This window comes from Harpegnathos saltator, unplaced genomic scaffold (genome assembly GCF_003227715.2).
Source record: "Harpegnathos saltator strain DR-91 unplaced genomic scaffold, Hsal_v8.6 scaffold47, whole genome shotgun sequence".
Taxonomy (NCBI): domain Eukaryota; kingdom Metazoa; phylum Arthropoda; class Insecta; order Hymenoptera; family Formicidae; genus Harpegnathos; species Harpegnathos saltator.
This window is the reverse complement of record NW_020230283.1, coordinates 1348136-1362584: the sequence shown is the minus strand read 5'-3', so window position 1 is coordinate 1362584 and position 14449 is coordinate 1348136. Positions and strand designations below refer to the sequence as shown.

At 47.4% G+C, this 14449-nt stretch overlaps 1 protein-coding gene across 15 annotated transcripts in view; it reads right to left on the bottom strand.

The window, feature by feature from the left end:
• The window catches only part of rdgB (retinal degeneration B), a 41015-nt gene that overhangs the window by 10653 nt on the left and 15913 nt on the right, over positions 1-14449 (bottom strand). For 3 of the 15 annotated variants that reach the window (XR_003113461.1, XR_003113462.1, XM_025302162.1), the window contains exons 1-14: positions 13374-13601; positions 10189-10434; positions 8932-9268; positions 8497-8636; positions 8191-8308; positions 6573-7002; positions 5822-5997; positions 4992-5021; positions 4120-4224; positions 3549-3734; positions 2218-2380; positions 966-1364; positions 408-682; positions 135-287 (exon numbers count right to left, since the gene is read on the bottom strand). Coding sequence is in view for 11 of the 15 variants with exons in the window: in XM_025302162.1 (XP_025157947.1) it covers positions 135-287; positions 408-682; positions 966-1364; positions 2218-2380; positions 3549-3734; positions 4120-4224; positions 4992-5021; positions 5822-5997; positions 6573-7002; positions 8191-8308; positions 8497-8636; positions 8932-9268; positions 10189-10266 (2590 nt within the window). In the remaining 4 variants the exon portion in view is untranslated. Of the gene's footprint in view, positions 1-134; positions 288-407; positions 683-965; positions 1365-2217; positions 2381-3548; positions 3735-4119; positions 4225-4991; positions 5022-5821; positions 5998-6572; positions 7003-8190; positions 8309-8496; positions 8637-8931; positions 9269-10188; positions 10435-13373; positions 13603-14449 lie in introns of those variants that run through there. The other 12 variants (XR_003113460.1, XM_025302161.1, XM_025302160.1 and 9 more) reach the window with 11 other exon arrangements.

Here is a 14449-nt window from a genome sequence, read left to right as displayed (position 1 = left end):
AGAATCACCAAGATTTAGATTTAAAATCATTTAAGATTATTAGTTTCTGAGTCGTCAGCGATTGTGAATGCGGCGAATTTTCACAAGTGGTCACGAAATTAGACATGAATGCGCGGTAAATAATTTCTACTTACGGGCGGACACCGCCTGTAAAGGAACACTGTCGATAATGCCCGACATTGTACTCTGAAGCGAAATATCAGATAGTCTTCTTAAATGCGACAGTTGAACATTGGGAACATTTAGTCCGTCAGCGAACAGCTGCGGGTTAGTCTGGATGGTCTCCACTGAAAATCAAATGTACAATCTACGTTTATATGTGTTATACATTACAGCTTATACGAGAGCGTCTACGAGTAAACGAAGAAGCTATCGTTATATGCGACTTGCAATCACTTGAAACTTACGCAAGTGATAAGGCTGGCCATTGCCGAGCGGATACTTTTGATATCGGGCAATATTGATCGGTGGAATTAGCGAGAATCTCGCCGAGATCAAAGGCTCCAATCTCGCGGCTACGGGATCCGTGGGATGGAATAAATTGTACACTTGATTGACCAACGGCCGAGGTATAAAGCTGTTTTTGTCGCCGGATGCGGCGATCTTCCTGTAAGCCAGGACCAAAGCGAGCGGACTGCCAAACGTGAAGAAATCACCCACCTCGAAGTCCAGCTTGTTGTCACTGCAAATTGCAACGATTAGTCGAGTTAATTTAAATAAATGTAATTTACACAACTTACTGAGGGTTGATCTCGTAGCAATGTATATAAATCGCTTCGCACGATTAATTCATATTTTTTAATTCATATTTTTCAACCCAAATTTTTATTAAATTTTTTATTCAGCTTTTCCATTAAGTTTTCTTTTTCTTGAAATAAGTTTGATCATATAGCTCACACTCTTTCTCTCTGAGATATTCGATCTGTACTTTGATAATGCGAATAAACATAAACATAATCCCTTACCTCGTGCCGGAAGATCTTCTCCTGGGAGAGGGCGCGGAGAGATGCTTGCCGTCTTCAGCGTTTCCACCGTTTTCATTATTCTGATTGCTGGTCTCCAATATACTGTTCTCGCTGCTTTGCCGCGAATGCTGCATCGCTCTGCACAATGCGTCATAGGTCAAGATCGAACCAACTGAGTCGCCCACGAAGCAAATTTGCCCGGAGAAACCTTTGCCCTCGTCGCTTTTGATGAAGTCGTGGTACACTTGATTAGCGCCAATCACAACGCGCGACACCGCATCTTGATAATCCGAGCTCGAGCTCGCCAGCAGCGGTATAGCGCCGATCGGAATGGTGTCGTGCGTGACTGGAGGAGCGTCCATGCAGGAGGGCGACACGTCGAAGCTGTACGGACTCAGACTGTGCCATAAAATTATTAAATTGTATTATGTAAGTTTACAGATCAAACATACAGATCACTCTGTTCTCTACCATTTTAAATTATAATAAAATTTGATAAAATAATAATAAAAAAATTCATTTTGATTTTTCGTTATTTCATTATAATTTTCACTGAGAAGGGTGCACGAGACGTTTAAATTAAAAGCAAATTTTCTTTTTATATGTCAAACTTCGCTGGAACAATAACGCCTAGCTCTTTCACTTATCTCCACATTTATTTACTCAATTATATTACAACTTGAGACAGATCTATTTATTTCGTATAATTTTATATAATGAATATTCTTGTTATATCTCAATCATATATAATCATAGTTGAATTGTCAACACGTTGATTATCGCATGGATTTTTGTGGATTATACGGAAGCGTGACTGATGATGGAATAAGAGAAAGAGAAGGTAAATCAATGTAATTTGAGAGACGCATGTATCTTTTATCTCATTTACTTGGCTATCGGTTGTAAAACTCACTCGTCAAATGCAGTTAATTTAATTGCAATTAATTTTACACGCAATTTAATGAAATGTGCGGTAATATTATAGCACACTGATCATTGCGATATTCAACGTGTTAATTGAAAGATCCAAAAGTTACGGTGGAAAAGCTTCGTAAAGCTTCAATGAAATAATTAATCGTAATAAGATCGAACAAAGTTCTTTTTGAAATTTCATATTGCAACGGTAAAATCATTAATTACAGCGGAATTAATTAAAATCATTCTGAAATATTAGATTGCCGAGCCAATACGGTCCGTGTTTCGCCATAATAAATAGCATACGAGAGACCGCAAAGAAGTAGAATGTCGTTACCTTGACAAGATTCCAAGCCCCTCGGTGCAGACAGAAGGGCAGGCGACGAATTTAATGGAGACATGCCCGACCATACTGGGATAATGCTGTCTCATGACGGACTCGAAAGCTCCGCGGAATGTCATGATGTCCGATTTCTTCGCCGTTAAATCGACGTTCGCGTCTGAAACACAAAATGCGCTCAGATTCCAGACTGATACGTGTCTAATAATCGCCTCAACGATTAATTATTTCTACTTATGATGTGGCCGACCATCGACATAATTTCGCTAGCGATTCTACATCGGCATTACTATATCGTACTATTGCGGATGTCGACATTATGGAAAAATAACAAGTAGCTTTAATAGTGTACTATATTCGCTAATATAACGTATACACTTTTCAAAGGAAATTACAAGGGACAGCTTCACGCAACAAAGAGTCTTAATTAAATTTGGCATCGTTGCAGAGTTCCCTCCCCTCCTCTCGTTAGATCGGCCGTCTACCCGCCCGTGATCGCTGAAATCCCCCCTCATATCAATCGCCAATATCCCCTTTTGATGAATCTTTGATTGCTCCGAGGTACTTGTATTGAATTCCATCCTTTTCATTTTTAATGAAAGGATTTACGGGCAAACCTCCGGCACATCGCATCGACAGGTTCTCCTCTGTCATCCGTCATTGCAAACGTCACACTTGAGGACTTGGAATCAAGCGCGATCGACAGAGACTTTCCCGTGATTCTTCCTTTTTATATTAAACAGGTCAATGATCGATAACGAAAAAAACGCACTGATATGATGGAAATTTATTAAAGAGAGAAAAATATTATTTTGCCGCTAAAAAAACGATTACTCAGTTTACTTTCGTTTCTTTAACTAATGATTGTTTTCGACAGAAAATAATTTTTTGATAGCAATCTTCAAATTTACTTATTTATTACAAATTTGAGGAAAAAGCTCATTTTTATGTACTTTAAAGAAGAATTTATTCTCTTTTCAAGAACATTATAAAATTTATATCCTACATAAATTTCAATTTTATATATTCTTGAAATACTAAATTTACTATATAAGTAAACTTGTGAAACACTTGAAGGGAATAACATTCACTTGAATTCACTTGAGTGTATATTTTTCTATGTACGTCATTGTGGAGACGGAAAGGATGTAATCCAATGTAAATCACGGAACGATCCAGATTCACCAGAGTTAATCGAATTTAAATGATCGACTAAAGCGAGAGGAAGCTTGATCAAACGCACGATCAAACGCCCGGATGGATGGCCGATTACTTTAGATGCAAATGATATTTTCGTTCCGGCGTGAGAAGAGATACTCGTTACTCACCCAAAACACTGCCAGCGTGCACCACGATAATTAGCACGGTGATCTTGCATGGCTGATGCGTTGGAGAGTGTTGAGGCGATGCTGGACATGATACGTCGATACTGGTCGACGAGCAGATCTGCAGTCTCTTGCTGTTTCGTTCGCTGGCGACGCGCTGCAGATACGAAGGCGAAAATATCGTGTCTGCTGGAAATAGAAAAGACAAGCATTTTCTCTTTCTCTCGTGACGGATTTCGGCATTGGACGAACGAGGAAGGATCGCTCGAATTTCGCGCATCGGTGCCGCACCGTGCATTAGGTACATCTTTCCTCGTTTTGCTTCGAATTTTTTTCCGATACATTCGATACCCTCTGTTGTATGTGTAGAACGTTGTATATGTGTGTGTGTGTGTGTGTGTGAGTGAAAAGAGGGCTTGCACGAAATTAATAATAATTTCATGTGATGTAATTCGAGAGGATCATTTTGAAGAAATGATGCTGTGAAATTGTCTCGTGAAATAAAATCTCCCGGAATTACCCTGCGAGGGGATGGAAGAAGAAAATTATATTCCTTCAGCAGGTACACACTAACCTTGCTCATTCGCCGCAGGCGGTGTACGTACAGTCGTGTCTTCCCCTTCTGCTAGAAGATCCAAAGAACTCCATTTAGCTAATGAAGGGCTATCTTCAAAGTCCTCTGTATAATCAGAAACGTTAACACTGCTTATGCAATGTGTCTCTTCGAATAATCGCGGATATCGCTTCGAAACAGGACTCGTAACAATAAACGAGATGAAGATCGATAAGATGCTCAATCTACATAACGTAGCACTTCCAAAGTAACCGTCATGAAATGACGATCTAAAGACAGAAGAAACAACGATCACGCCACGGTCATTCTAGCGGTATAAGTAATCCACGGCAGAAACGACAGCTCAGTTGCGATTGGATCGTTCGAGAATTCTAGATTATATAGAAGTCATGATGTTTGTACTCCAGCTAATATCTATATGGACTATCTCTATCTATACACGTAAAAATTCTACCTAACATCCGCGAGACGAGCCGATTCGTTAGCTGCGTCAACTGTCTTGCTCGCTATGTAGTCATGCTGCCGCATGCCTCGAGTCTCTCGCTCTCGATTCTCATGCTTATTGTCTATAATCTTATTCGCACATCACGTTGCAGAAAAATGCAAATTTTATGTGCACGTGTATATATATATATATATATGTGTGTACGTCAAACTATAATATAGTACGCGGTACTTAAAGGCCATTCTTTAATCTTGCGGATGCTATGTATCTGCGATACATAGATTACAGAGGCGATGAATGTGTGGTTCTTTTCCTCCCTCACTCACACATACACAGACATGCTCTCTTTCTCACTCTTTCTTTCTTTCTTCCTCTCACACACTCGCAACTTATCTCTCTTACTACTTAATCGCTCTACGTGTCCTACCTTTGCGTATAACAGGTATAATGAACCCAGCTGCAGTATGGGATGCGACATAGAAAACAAAGAGGATACACATAAAAACACAGCCACATGCTGTCCTTGCTACTTCGCTTCTATCTATGCATCGTTTTTTATGCATCTAAGTAAGACACACTCCTTTCGCACAGCTCACGGGACGTCTCGATTCTACGCATCGAGCAACTCTCTAACGCCGACGCTGATGTTGAAACTTCGCGGCATCCGAGCGAAGTATACCGTATTCGCAATTCCCCGATAGGCAAAATATTGCCGATACGTCGGCAGATTGGCAACAGATCAGGTTCGGTCAGAATGCCGTAGCGGATGCACAGCCATCTCTGTGTCCGCATTAGGCATCGTCTTCAGTCGACAGAGCCTGCTGACATGACTTAACAGCAGATTAGCGGCGGAAAGAGAGCAGGGTCTGCGATATGTTCCGCTTAGATACATTTAAACTGCTACGGGAACGACAGATCCCGCTCGGCTTTCGCCGTCAATCTGTCATTACACTTCTGCTGCTAGCAAGCTGCCGACAAGATTTACAGCAGACACCGCGCGAAGTCTGCATTCACAGGTCTGGCCATTCAGGAACCTCTCACGATCGACGTATCTCTGCTCTCGGGCCGGTCCAATTCGAGTTGTGCTCGACTTTCTACAAATTTGCCGGAACGCGTTGTACCACAAAGCAGTGTGTCGCCGCGATCGTTATCTATTCATTCACTTATGGCGTAATTGTGTTAATGTCAACGTCACCTCTAGATCCTCTAGATGCTCACGGGCATGCTATACGTGCGCGTCTGACATGGCAGTCTTACCCTGACAGTCGAAGAACTCGTCGTCGCTGCCGGACTCGGACTCCCGGACGATGCTCTCCATTCTCCAGTTCGCGATCTGGATGTCGAAACTTTTGTTGGAACTCGGTGAGTGCATGGCCGCGTTGCTCTTCCGCCATTTCTTCTTGCCATCCGCCTTCTCGTCGACGGCCGCGGCTCTGCAAAGCAGTTCGATTTTAATCCTAATCAACCTAACCAACTTACAGCATCACATATTATATGATAATAATTGAAAATTGAAAATGTCCTATTTCTATTCATAAGAAGCGGCGGCGATCATAGCGTTTCAAGAATTTGTTTCTGAAAGGACTTGGCTCGGTCTCTCCTTTCTTCAGAAACAGTCACGGATATAGGATATGTAGATGCAGTAAATCGCGCAACCGGTGAATCCGGTTTTTCTTTACATTCAGATCTATCTGTCTAGACACTCACACGACCTGCTTAGAAAATGTGTTCTACATTTCTTTCTTTATTTCCTCACAAGGTATCACGTTTCCGCCGATCGCTTTCCGCGATTTGCCAGATACATATCCTTGAATACTTTAACGCATCACCGTTTAAAAAATAACAACCATCCAAAAGAGTCGCTCGAGCGAGCTCTTCTCAATGCTTTTCCGCGTAAAATTACCAACGATCGTTTCGCAAAGAAAAAAGAGAGGAGAAAGGACCAAAAATAACGGAAAAAACGACGATCGTTGACCGCTCGCCGATGCGATATCCTGATCGATCCTACCTGGTCTCGTCCTGGTCGGTCGGCGAGTCCTCGGGGCTGATCTCGCCCTCGGAGCTGGCCGCCGTGTTGATGATGGGGATGTCGGATGGCTTCCTGACGGACAACGGGCTCTGCGCCTCTTCGTTCTTCTCGATGCTGCCCAAGGTGGCTGCCAACGTCTTGGCGACGTCCGACTCCTGCGGCGTCATTGCGACGCTCGCCCCTGTCGCAGCCGTCGCCGCACCGGCTGCCGTCGCCGACGTCGCGGCAATCGCCTTCGCCTCCTGGCTCTCGCCGAGCTCGTCCTCCGAATCAGCCAGGCCCATCTTCCGCTGCAGCGCCAGCTGCGTCTGCCGCTCAATCTCCCTGATGTCCTCCATCGTCAGACCATTCCACTCGTCCTGCCAAGCCCAGGCCTGTATGTGCGCCCGCAACATCGTCTTCCGCAGAGCTGGAACCGACCTTAATACGTCTCACGCACGGCCGACCGGATGCGCCGGTTAAAATTAACCCTTTCGATCATGTTGACAAAAGGGGAGAAGAGAAAAAAGCAAAGTTTTTTCCAACGGCGTCGGGGGGTACAGTCGGGAGTAACGTGGCGGCGCGGTCTCGAGAATTATGCTAATCGTCGGATCTCCGGAGAGACGTCGAGAGCGAACTCGCGACACGACAGAGCTGCGGCTTGTTGCGTTTACGGTGAATTCGAAATCGTATGCGTAACTTCACTCGGAGGACTCGTGAGGATTTTTTTTTTTCATTCAACTTTGGTCGGTCGATTGTTCGATCGAAGGTGTGTGCTCGAATAACTCTGTTTTCTACTGGTGTGAAGGGGAGGGGGGGGAAATTCATGATCGAAAGAGTTAACCCTTTAGCTGCCGGGCTATCTGCGTGAAAATTTACATTGAATTAAATCCGACAAAGTCGCGATTAATCATCGAAGCGTTGCTGTGTCGTATTTGAAAAGGGTAACGAAATGAATAAATGCATGAGTTACGATATATGGAATGTGTTAGAAATCGTGCGATAATTCTCGAGCGAATTGCAACTTGACGTTATCTCTCCTCTTTCACGACTCTGTTGAATGTGCCAGAAAATTAGCATTTTGCATCTACGATGTTTAATCGCCCGTGACAACTTATAAATCCTCTAACATCGAGAAGGAACAAGATTCTCGTTGGCTTGTTCATCAATAATAATAATCGTTATTACTATTACAATCAGACATTACTCCTACCGTGCGTGCAAAACGCGAGGCACTCCTGAAACACTCCGTATACCGTATACGAAAAACAAGTAAACTGCAAAATTCTGAATTTACAAGGAGAAACAGAGAGAGAGAGAGAGAGAGAGAAAGAGCGAAAGGCGAATGTCTAAAATTACAACGCTACAATTCTCTCAATTTTTTCATCGTAAAGCATGCGATATCCTGAAAGAGTATACAATACTCTGTAGGAGAATTGATCTTCGCTTTCTGCGGGACAAATCTCTCCCAGAAACTAAGCGACTCGACGAGAAAGATAACTCAAATCGTGACCTATCCTATCGTTGTATATTCGAAGCTGAGGACAAAATCTGAAGCAACCGCCCGGCATCCAAAGGGTGAGAAAGGGCAGAAGAGGTGAGCAATTACGGTACTAACCTACGTCGTGTATGAACTTTTCTAATTTCGCTTGCATGCCCCAATAACGGAACTCTACTCGGCATAGCTTGTACGCGCACATTAGTGACTTTCCCGAAGGCGATGGCTGTTGTTGTCCCTAAACGGCGAGAGAATCGCTAATGTATCAACGGTGGGACTACTTAAGCAGAGAGAAAGAGAGAGGTGTCAACTCTTTGAAAAAGAGATAGAGAGAGAGAGAGAGAGAGAGAGAGAGAGAGAGAGAAAGAGAGAGAAAGAGAGAGAAAGAGAGAGAGAAAGAGAAGGAACGAAAAGAGAGATGTATACTTCCACATCGGCCCAATAATCCTCCAGCCAGGTGTCCTCCAGCGGGCCCCTCCCGGTCTTCTCCGACACGTACATCTTGGGGTCCTCCTCCTTCACGTAGTCGGAGCCGTAAAGCTGGTCCTTGACGATGTCGATGACATCTTGAAAACAGATCGGGGTCAGTCGAGCCAGACCAGTTCGCGTGATATTTTTGTAACCGACGACAATAACGATCGCGTGAGAGGAGAATAGACGGAGAAACGACGTGATATCGCCTTCGTTCAACAATCGAAAGATCAAAACAGAGTCTAGTTGTACATTCAAGTTCGCTTGTGTCCTAATTAAAATGACCTGCGTTGAGTAAACGATTACTCGCGAAAAGTTCACGCGTCTTTTCTCCGCCTTCTACCAATTGAGCCGATTACGACGACGGCAAGTACGGCATTTCCTCTTTACCCACGACCCTATTCCTGTAATCACTGCCGCTGAGCTGGAAGACGTTATCCTGGTGGCCGTTGTCCGGGAAGTAGTACGTCTCGACCTCGACGGAGAGCTTCTCCACGAACGGGCACGTGTAACGGGTCTTGGTGTAGGGGTAAGCGTTCCATGCCTCCTCCTTGGCGATCAACGCCGACTTGGGCAGCAGGCTCTTGAACCAGCCCGGCAGGTGACTACCCACGTGATAGATCTTCAGCGTGTACTGGCCGTCACCACCTGGACCATCGCTGTACGGCTTGTTCTCGATTATCTCCACGCCGCTACCGGCGCCTGTGCTCTCCTCCCGAGACTTTTTCTGCGCGAGTTACACAGCCCGTATCACATCACGCTTTATCGATCATCGAACGCGCGAGTGCGCGTCCTTCCCCGCCCGCGTATATAATTAGTAATAAGCGTTTCGTAAGAAAAGGGAAGAAAAAGAAAGAGAAAGAACTCGGGAAGAGACACCGTGACAAACGGACGAAAATAAGTCGAGGGTGGATCTTCAGAAACGACGAAGAATTCGCGACCTCCTTCGGAACAAGAGAAGCGACTACTCAGGATTTCGAGGTAACGTCGAGAGATGCGGAACGACTCTTTTGAGTTTTCAGTCGCGAGTATTATTACGCTACGAGGCTGCGTGAGACTCCGCGAAATTGACGGCTGCGTAAAGTCAAACTGAAGCTACTGCGCGCGCGGTATTCGTAGCTTGATCTTCAAGATCTTCAAGATCACTTCAAGTTTATCTCAAGACAGCCGCGACAGCCATTTTGCTCGCAGAACCTGTCGTCTTGTTTACGTTTGCATATAATTTCATTCACCTTGACGGAACATCGTAGTTGACGAACTTGACGCATTGCGAATTAGACGTGTGTCGCGGTGATATTTCAATTCGACATTAAGGTGTACGGCTGAATAATGTTTCTTTCTCTTTTCATGATATTCATTAAAATATTACGAAAGAAAATTTATTAACAGAGGCGCCGCGTTTCAGCCTCCGAGGCAAGTGTGGACGTTCCCAATCTTCAACGTCTGCAAAATGGAAGATGTCGATCTCCCCGTATTCGGCTCGCAATGTGTTAAGACGCTCTTAAATAAAAAAGATCGAGCCGTGAATAGCGCCGTAAATCTAGCAGGACGCGCGAAACGTTTACGAGCAAGTCTGATAGCAAACCGATCACGCCGCAATGCAACGACACGAATGTCGACGCGCCAGATTAATCGCGCGACAATTACCGCTATCATGTACAGCTGAGCGATTCGATACTCCTCTACCGTGAGAGGCATCGGTATACGATACTCCTTGATCAACATTTTGTCGCTGCCTGTTCCATATCACACGTGCATCTTCGCAAAGTGCATCTTCCCTTCAAGGACACCGTGCGCCATCCTGTGCGACGTCCTCGCGGCGGCATCTCGAGGGATCCTTCCCGACGGGGATCACGAGCGACGTTCCCATTTTGCGTCGTCGGCTGTAAATCTCTGCAAGAAGGTAGAGAAAGAGGTTGCGCTGTCGAACGATCTAAATTCGAAGTGGCGAGCCGCTTTACCAGGATTCGCGCGAACGGCTCTCCGGCCCGCAGAACGCTGCTAAAATTCCGCGGCTAAAATTGATCGTGATTTCAATCGAATCTCTTTGAACGTTATCCCGACGCTAACAACGTCGTTCGAAGAGAAGAAGCAGACGAACGTCGCGAACACGGGTAAGAAAAACAGACCGACGGAAAGTAGTTCGTTTCTTGCCGGTTTCTGGAGGAATCGATCGAAATAAATATTATCGCCGATAAGAGCGATCGGGTTTGTCTCCCGTGTTTAATCGGTTAACGAAAAATTCCGTGCATTTTCCCAAACTTCTCTCTTGCTAGACTCGCGGCGATATTTCATCAGTCTCTTAATTGTCAAAGAATCTAATTAGTCGCTGCGGATCGAATCAGCTGAATAGTTTCGTGTTGAAAAATTACAAGTTTCGCGCGAACGACGAACGTGCCACACGGAAAGCTCCGATTGTTATGCCATTGCCCCGACCGTCTCTTTGACGAATTAGCCTCTCTGACGAGGCACCACCCGCTGGCAATTTGACGGTCCCCCGTCAAATTGCCTGCCGTGATTGCGAAATGTCCGTTGTGGCAGACACAAACCGCGTCGATTTTATTTGGCGGACGGCTGCACGCGAGCCGCCGCTTCGTAAATATCGCAGCACTCGCTGTGCCGGAAATATTCGCGATATCGATGCTTAGTCATACTTAAAAGTAGATATCAACTTGCAGCGCGGGAAATAGCTCCGTGTTTGGACAATCCGACATTCAAGCGAACTCCTTCGCAAGGCGCCCGTGCGACTTTAGCGTAAGTACTTTTCTAATAGACTGGAGTCCATTAGCAGTCGTGACACGCACAAAATGTCAGCGACAGGCTAATCAAAAGTCGAGAATTTCAATATTATAATCTTAAGCCTGCATCAATAGCCGCTGACAATCTGAAAGTTGTGTGACAATCTAAAGTGAGGTACTCTGAGAATTCTCTTTAGCATTGGACGCGAGTCCAATCCGGCGGAGTCGCCGATTAGAAATACAGCGCCATCAAACTCAAAATTCAGATCCGAAGATATCGGATGAAACGAGTTCCAAGTAACGACTACTGCTACCCTCTGGAGATTCCTTCGAGTGGAATTCCCCTGAAGAAGTAGAATGACGAGCGAGTCATTCGACGAGTCGGGGAAGCTCTCGCTCGCGCAAAACGAATTCTTCCACTCTGAATCGTCTGAATATCTTCATCGAAAACCGAGTGAATAAATTCCATGTAATCTACCGTCGCCGGGACTAATTTGTTCCAATTGGCTGAAACATTCACCAGGTAGGCATCAAGGAACTCACGCAGGAGCGAGGCTCGAATCGAGCATCGCTCCTGCGACTCCGATATTCTCGCTCGCACTCGCGGCGAATTCTCGCCGCTTTTCAATGAGACCCTCCGCCCCGAGAAATTTCCAGAATACCGAGATCGGCTCCGCTCGCTGCTCGAAATCTCGCCGCTTACTTCTCGCTCGTTTTAATCGCCTGCACGATCTCTCTCGCGCGCGAGAGATTTCTCACGTGCGAAAGAATCCGTCGATACCGTCGACCTCGTCGGCGATCAATGATTCACCGCGCGCCGCGGGCTCGAAGCGGTAAACACGCGCGCGAGAAGCAATAAACAAAACGTTACGCAAAAGGTTTATTTATACGCCCCGCCGCGGCCGCGCGCACACGACGTAACAGCTACACGGCGTATTTCGCTTTCGCATCGTGCGCGAAATTAGCGTGCGGCGTGCAATTACGCGGCTCAGGTCCGCCCGCCGCACTGCTACAAACGCCCCGTACGAGCGCGCGCACAATACATGCAAACAATCGCGATCGCGAACGCGCAATTGTAGTCGCGCAATTGTAGCGCGCGCTGGAGATCGCGCGTAGGCGCGTTTATCATTTCGCTCCTCGCGTCGGAAGCGGCAGATAAGCGCGCGATGTTATCAGAACGCGCCGTTCGCCGATAGCATCAACATCGCACGTGCTGCAATTTCCGACCGTGATGTGTTTGCAATTTTTCCGCTTCTCTCTCTCTCTCTCTCTCTCACGCGCGCGCGCGCGCGCGCGTCAGTCCGCTATTAAGTCGCTCGCGACTACGCTGTGAAGCTCTACGTGCAAACGACTCCACTCCAGTGCGCGGCTCGTCAACAAGCAGCACTTTCGCGATCGCGCTCGTCGAACATACGGTGTGATTAACCCTTTAATCAATAGTCCGTCAAGTGGTTCCCTCCTTCTTGGCTTTTAGCGCGAGGATGACAAAAAGGCGCGCCCCGGCTCGTCGATTCGGCCTCCTCCGCACGGCGAGGCGGGCGAGCGAGCTCCGTTAATATATTCACGCGAGTCCACTGCTTTTGACAGGGACGCTAAAAAAGTTATCGCGCACGGCACTTGTTACGGAATAAATCCGCCCGATCGGGCGGACGATCTTGAATAATTGCAGGTGTGGAGAGCGAGGCGGATCACACGGATAATCCCTTAAATTAACGGAATCGTGAAGCGGGACTATTTTCCGCGCGAGGCGGAATTTTCGACAACGCCGTCCGTGCGTTGTCTTATCGCGACTTACCGCCTGCGACTTCCGTCGTGATCGATTGAAGAAAGGCGGTGGAATCACGGAACGCGAACGACAAATTGTAACCGACACCTGCGAGAAGCGAAGCGAACGGTGACAGGTCGAGCAGCGAACGAAGCAACGGACGTTGCACTCGTTCGAAACAACAATACGCAACAACAACAACAACATTCGAGAGACCGCCCTCTCGCAGCTGTCTCTATTATTATCCCCTAACATCGCAAGCCACTGTAATCTTCGGTGAAACGGAGAGAAACGCAGGCTCCGGCGAGAAAAGCAAAAATCCAATTTACCGATAAAAGGGTGAAACAATGACGTCAGATGATGCGAAGAATGATGTCACAGCGAAGACGGCGGAGATGCAATCGAAGGGTATTAGGGGTGGCTCGGGGGTGCGACGACACCGAGGAACAACGAGAGACACACACAATGCGAACACGGCGACGCGCCGCCACCGACTGACACACGGCAGCGGATCGCAGCCGCGACTCGTCGAGAACCCGCGAAATCGCCGCCGGCCAATCGGAGCTGGTGGCCGCGACCCGACGACGACGACGGCGGCGGCGGCGGCGGCGGCGGCGGCGGCAGGGCCGTAAATTCAACGGCGCCAGCGAGCGAAGGTGTTTGCGATTTCGCGGCGAGCACCAAGTCTCGCCGATCGGCGAGTCACGGCAACCGGCGAGAAACTGTCGCGCGCGTGTCGAGAGCTCTCGCTAAATTGTATATCGATGACCTCTGTCAACGTTCTCCCCTCTTTTTCTGTTTTTAATTATCCGGGACTTCGAAAGAGGGAAAGGTAGAAAAAAAGTGTTTTGTACACAGAGACGCGCACGTGTTCGCGACGGAGAATGGCAGAGTGCGATTGTCCGGGCGCGAAATGCGATTTGTCCTCCCCGTGGAAGCTTCGCGTGTCACGAGGTCCACGTGTTCGCGATGTTGTCCCCGGCTGTGCGAGCCGCGGGACCGGTATCGTCGGGCAGCCGATCGAGCGACCGCTCGTTCGCTTTCGAACGATCCCGTGGATCCCGACGAGAGAGTCGAGAGGTCAGCGAATCTCGTGGGTGGATCCTCGAGGTTCCGCAGGAGCGGGGCGAAATCGCGGAGGGGTGGCCCGCGCGATCGTGCCGCGCTCGTTTCTCGCATGGACGCGCCGGCGCCGGCGCCGGCGACGGCGGGGATCGGCCGGCGGATAACAGAGACGAGATACCGGAGATTGTTGTTGGTAGATGATAGAAATGTTACGTTGGGGTGGTTAACTCGCCACTACCCCCGGATAACCACCGCCAGCGAGCAGCCGGCTCTCTTCCGTCGTCGCTACCGCCACCGCCACCGCCACCGCCATCGCCACCGCCACCACCGCCTCCCGGTC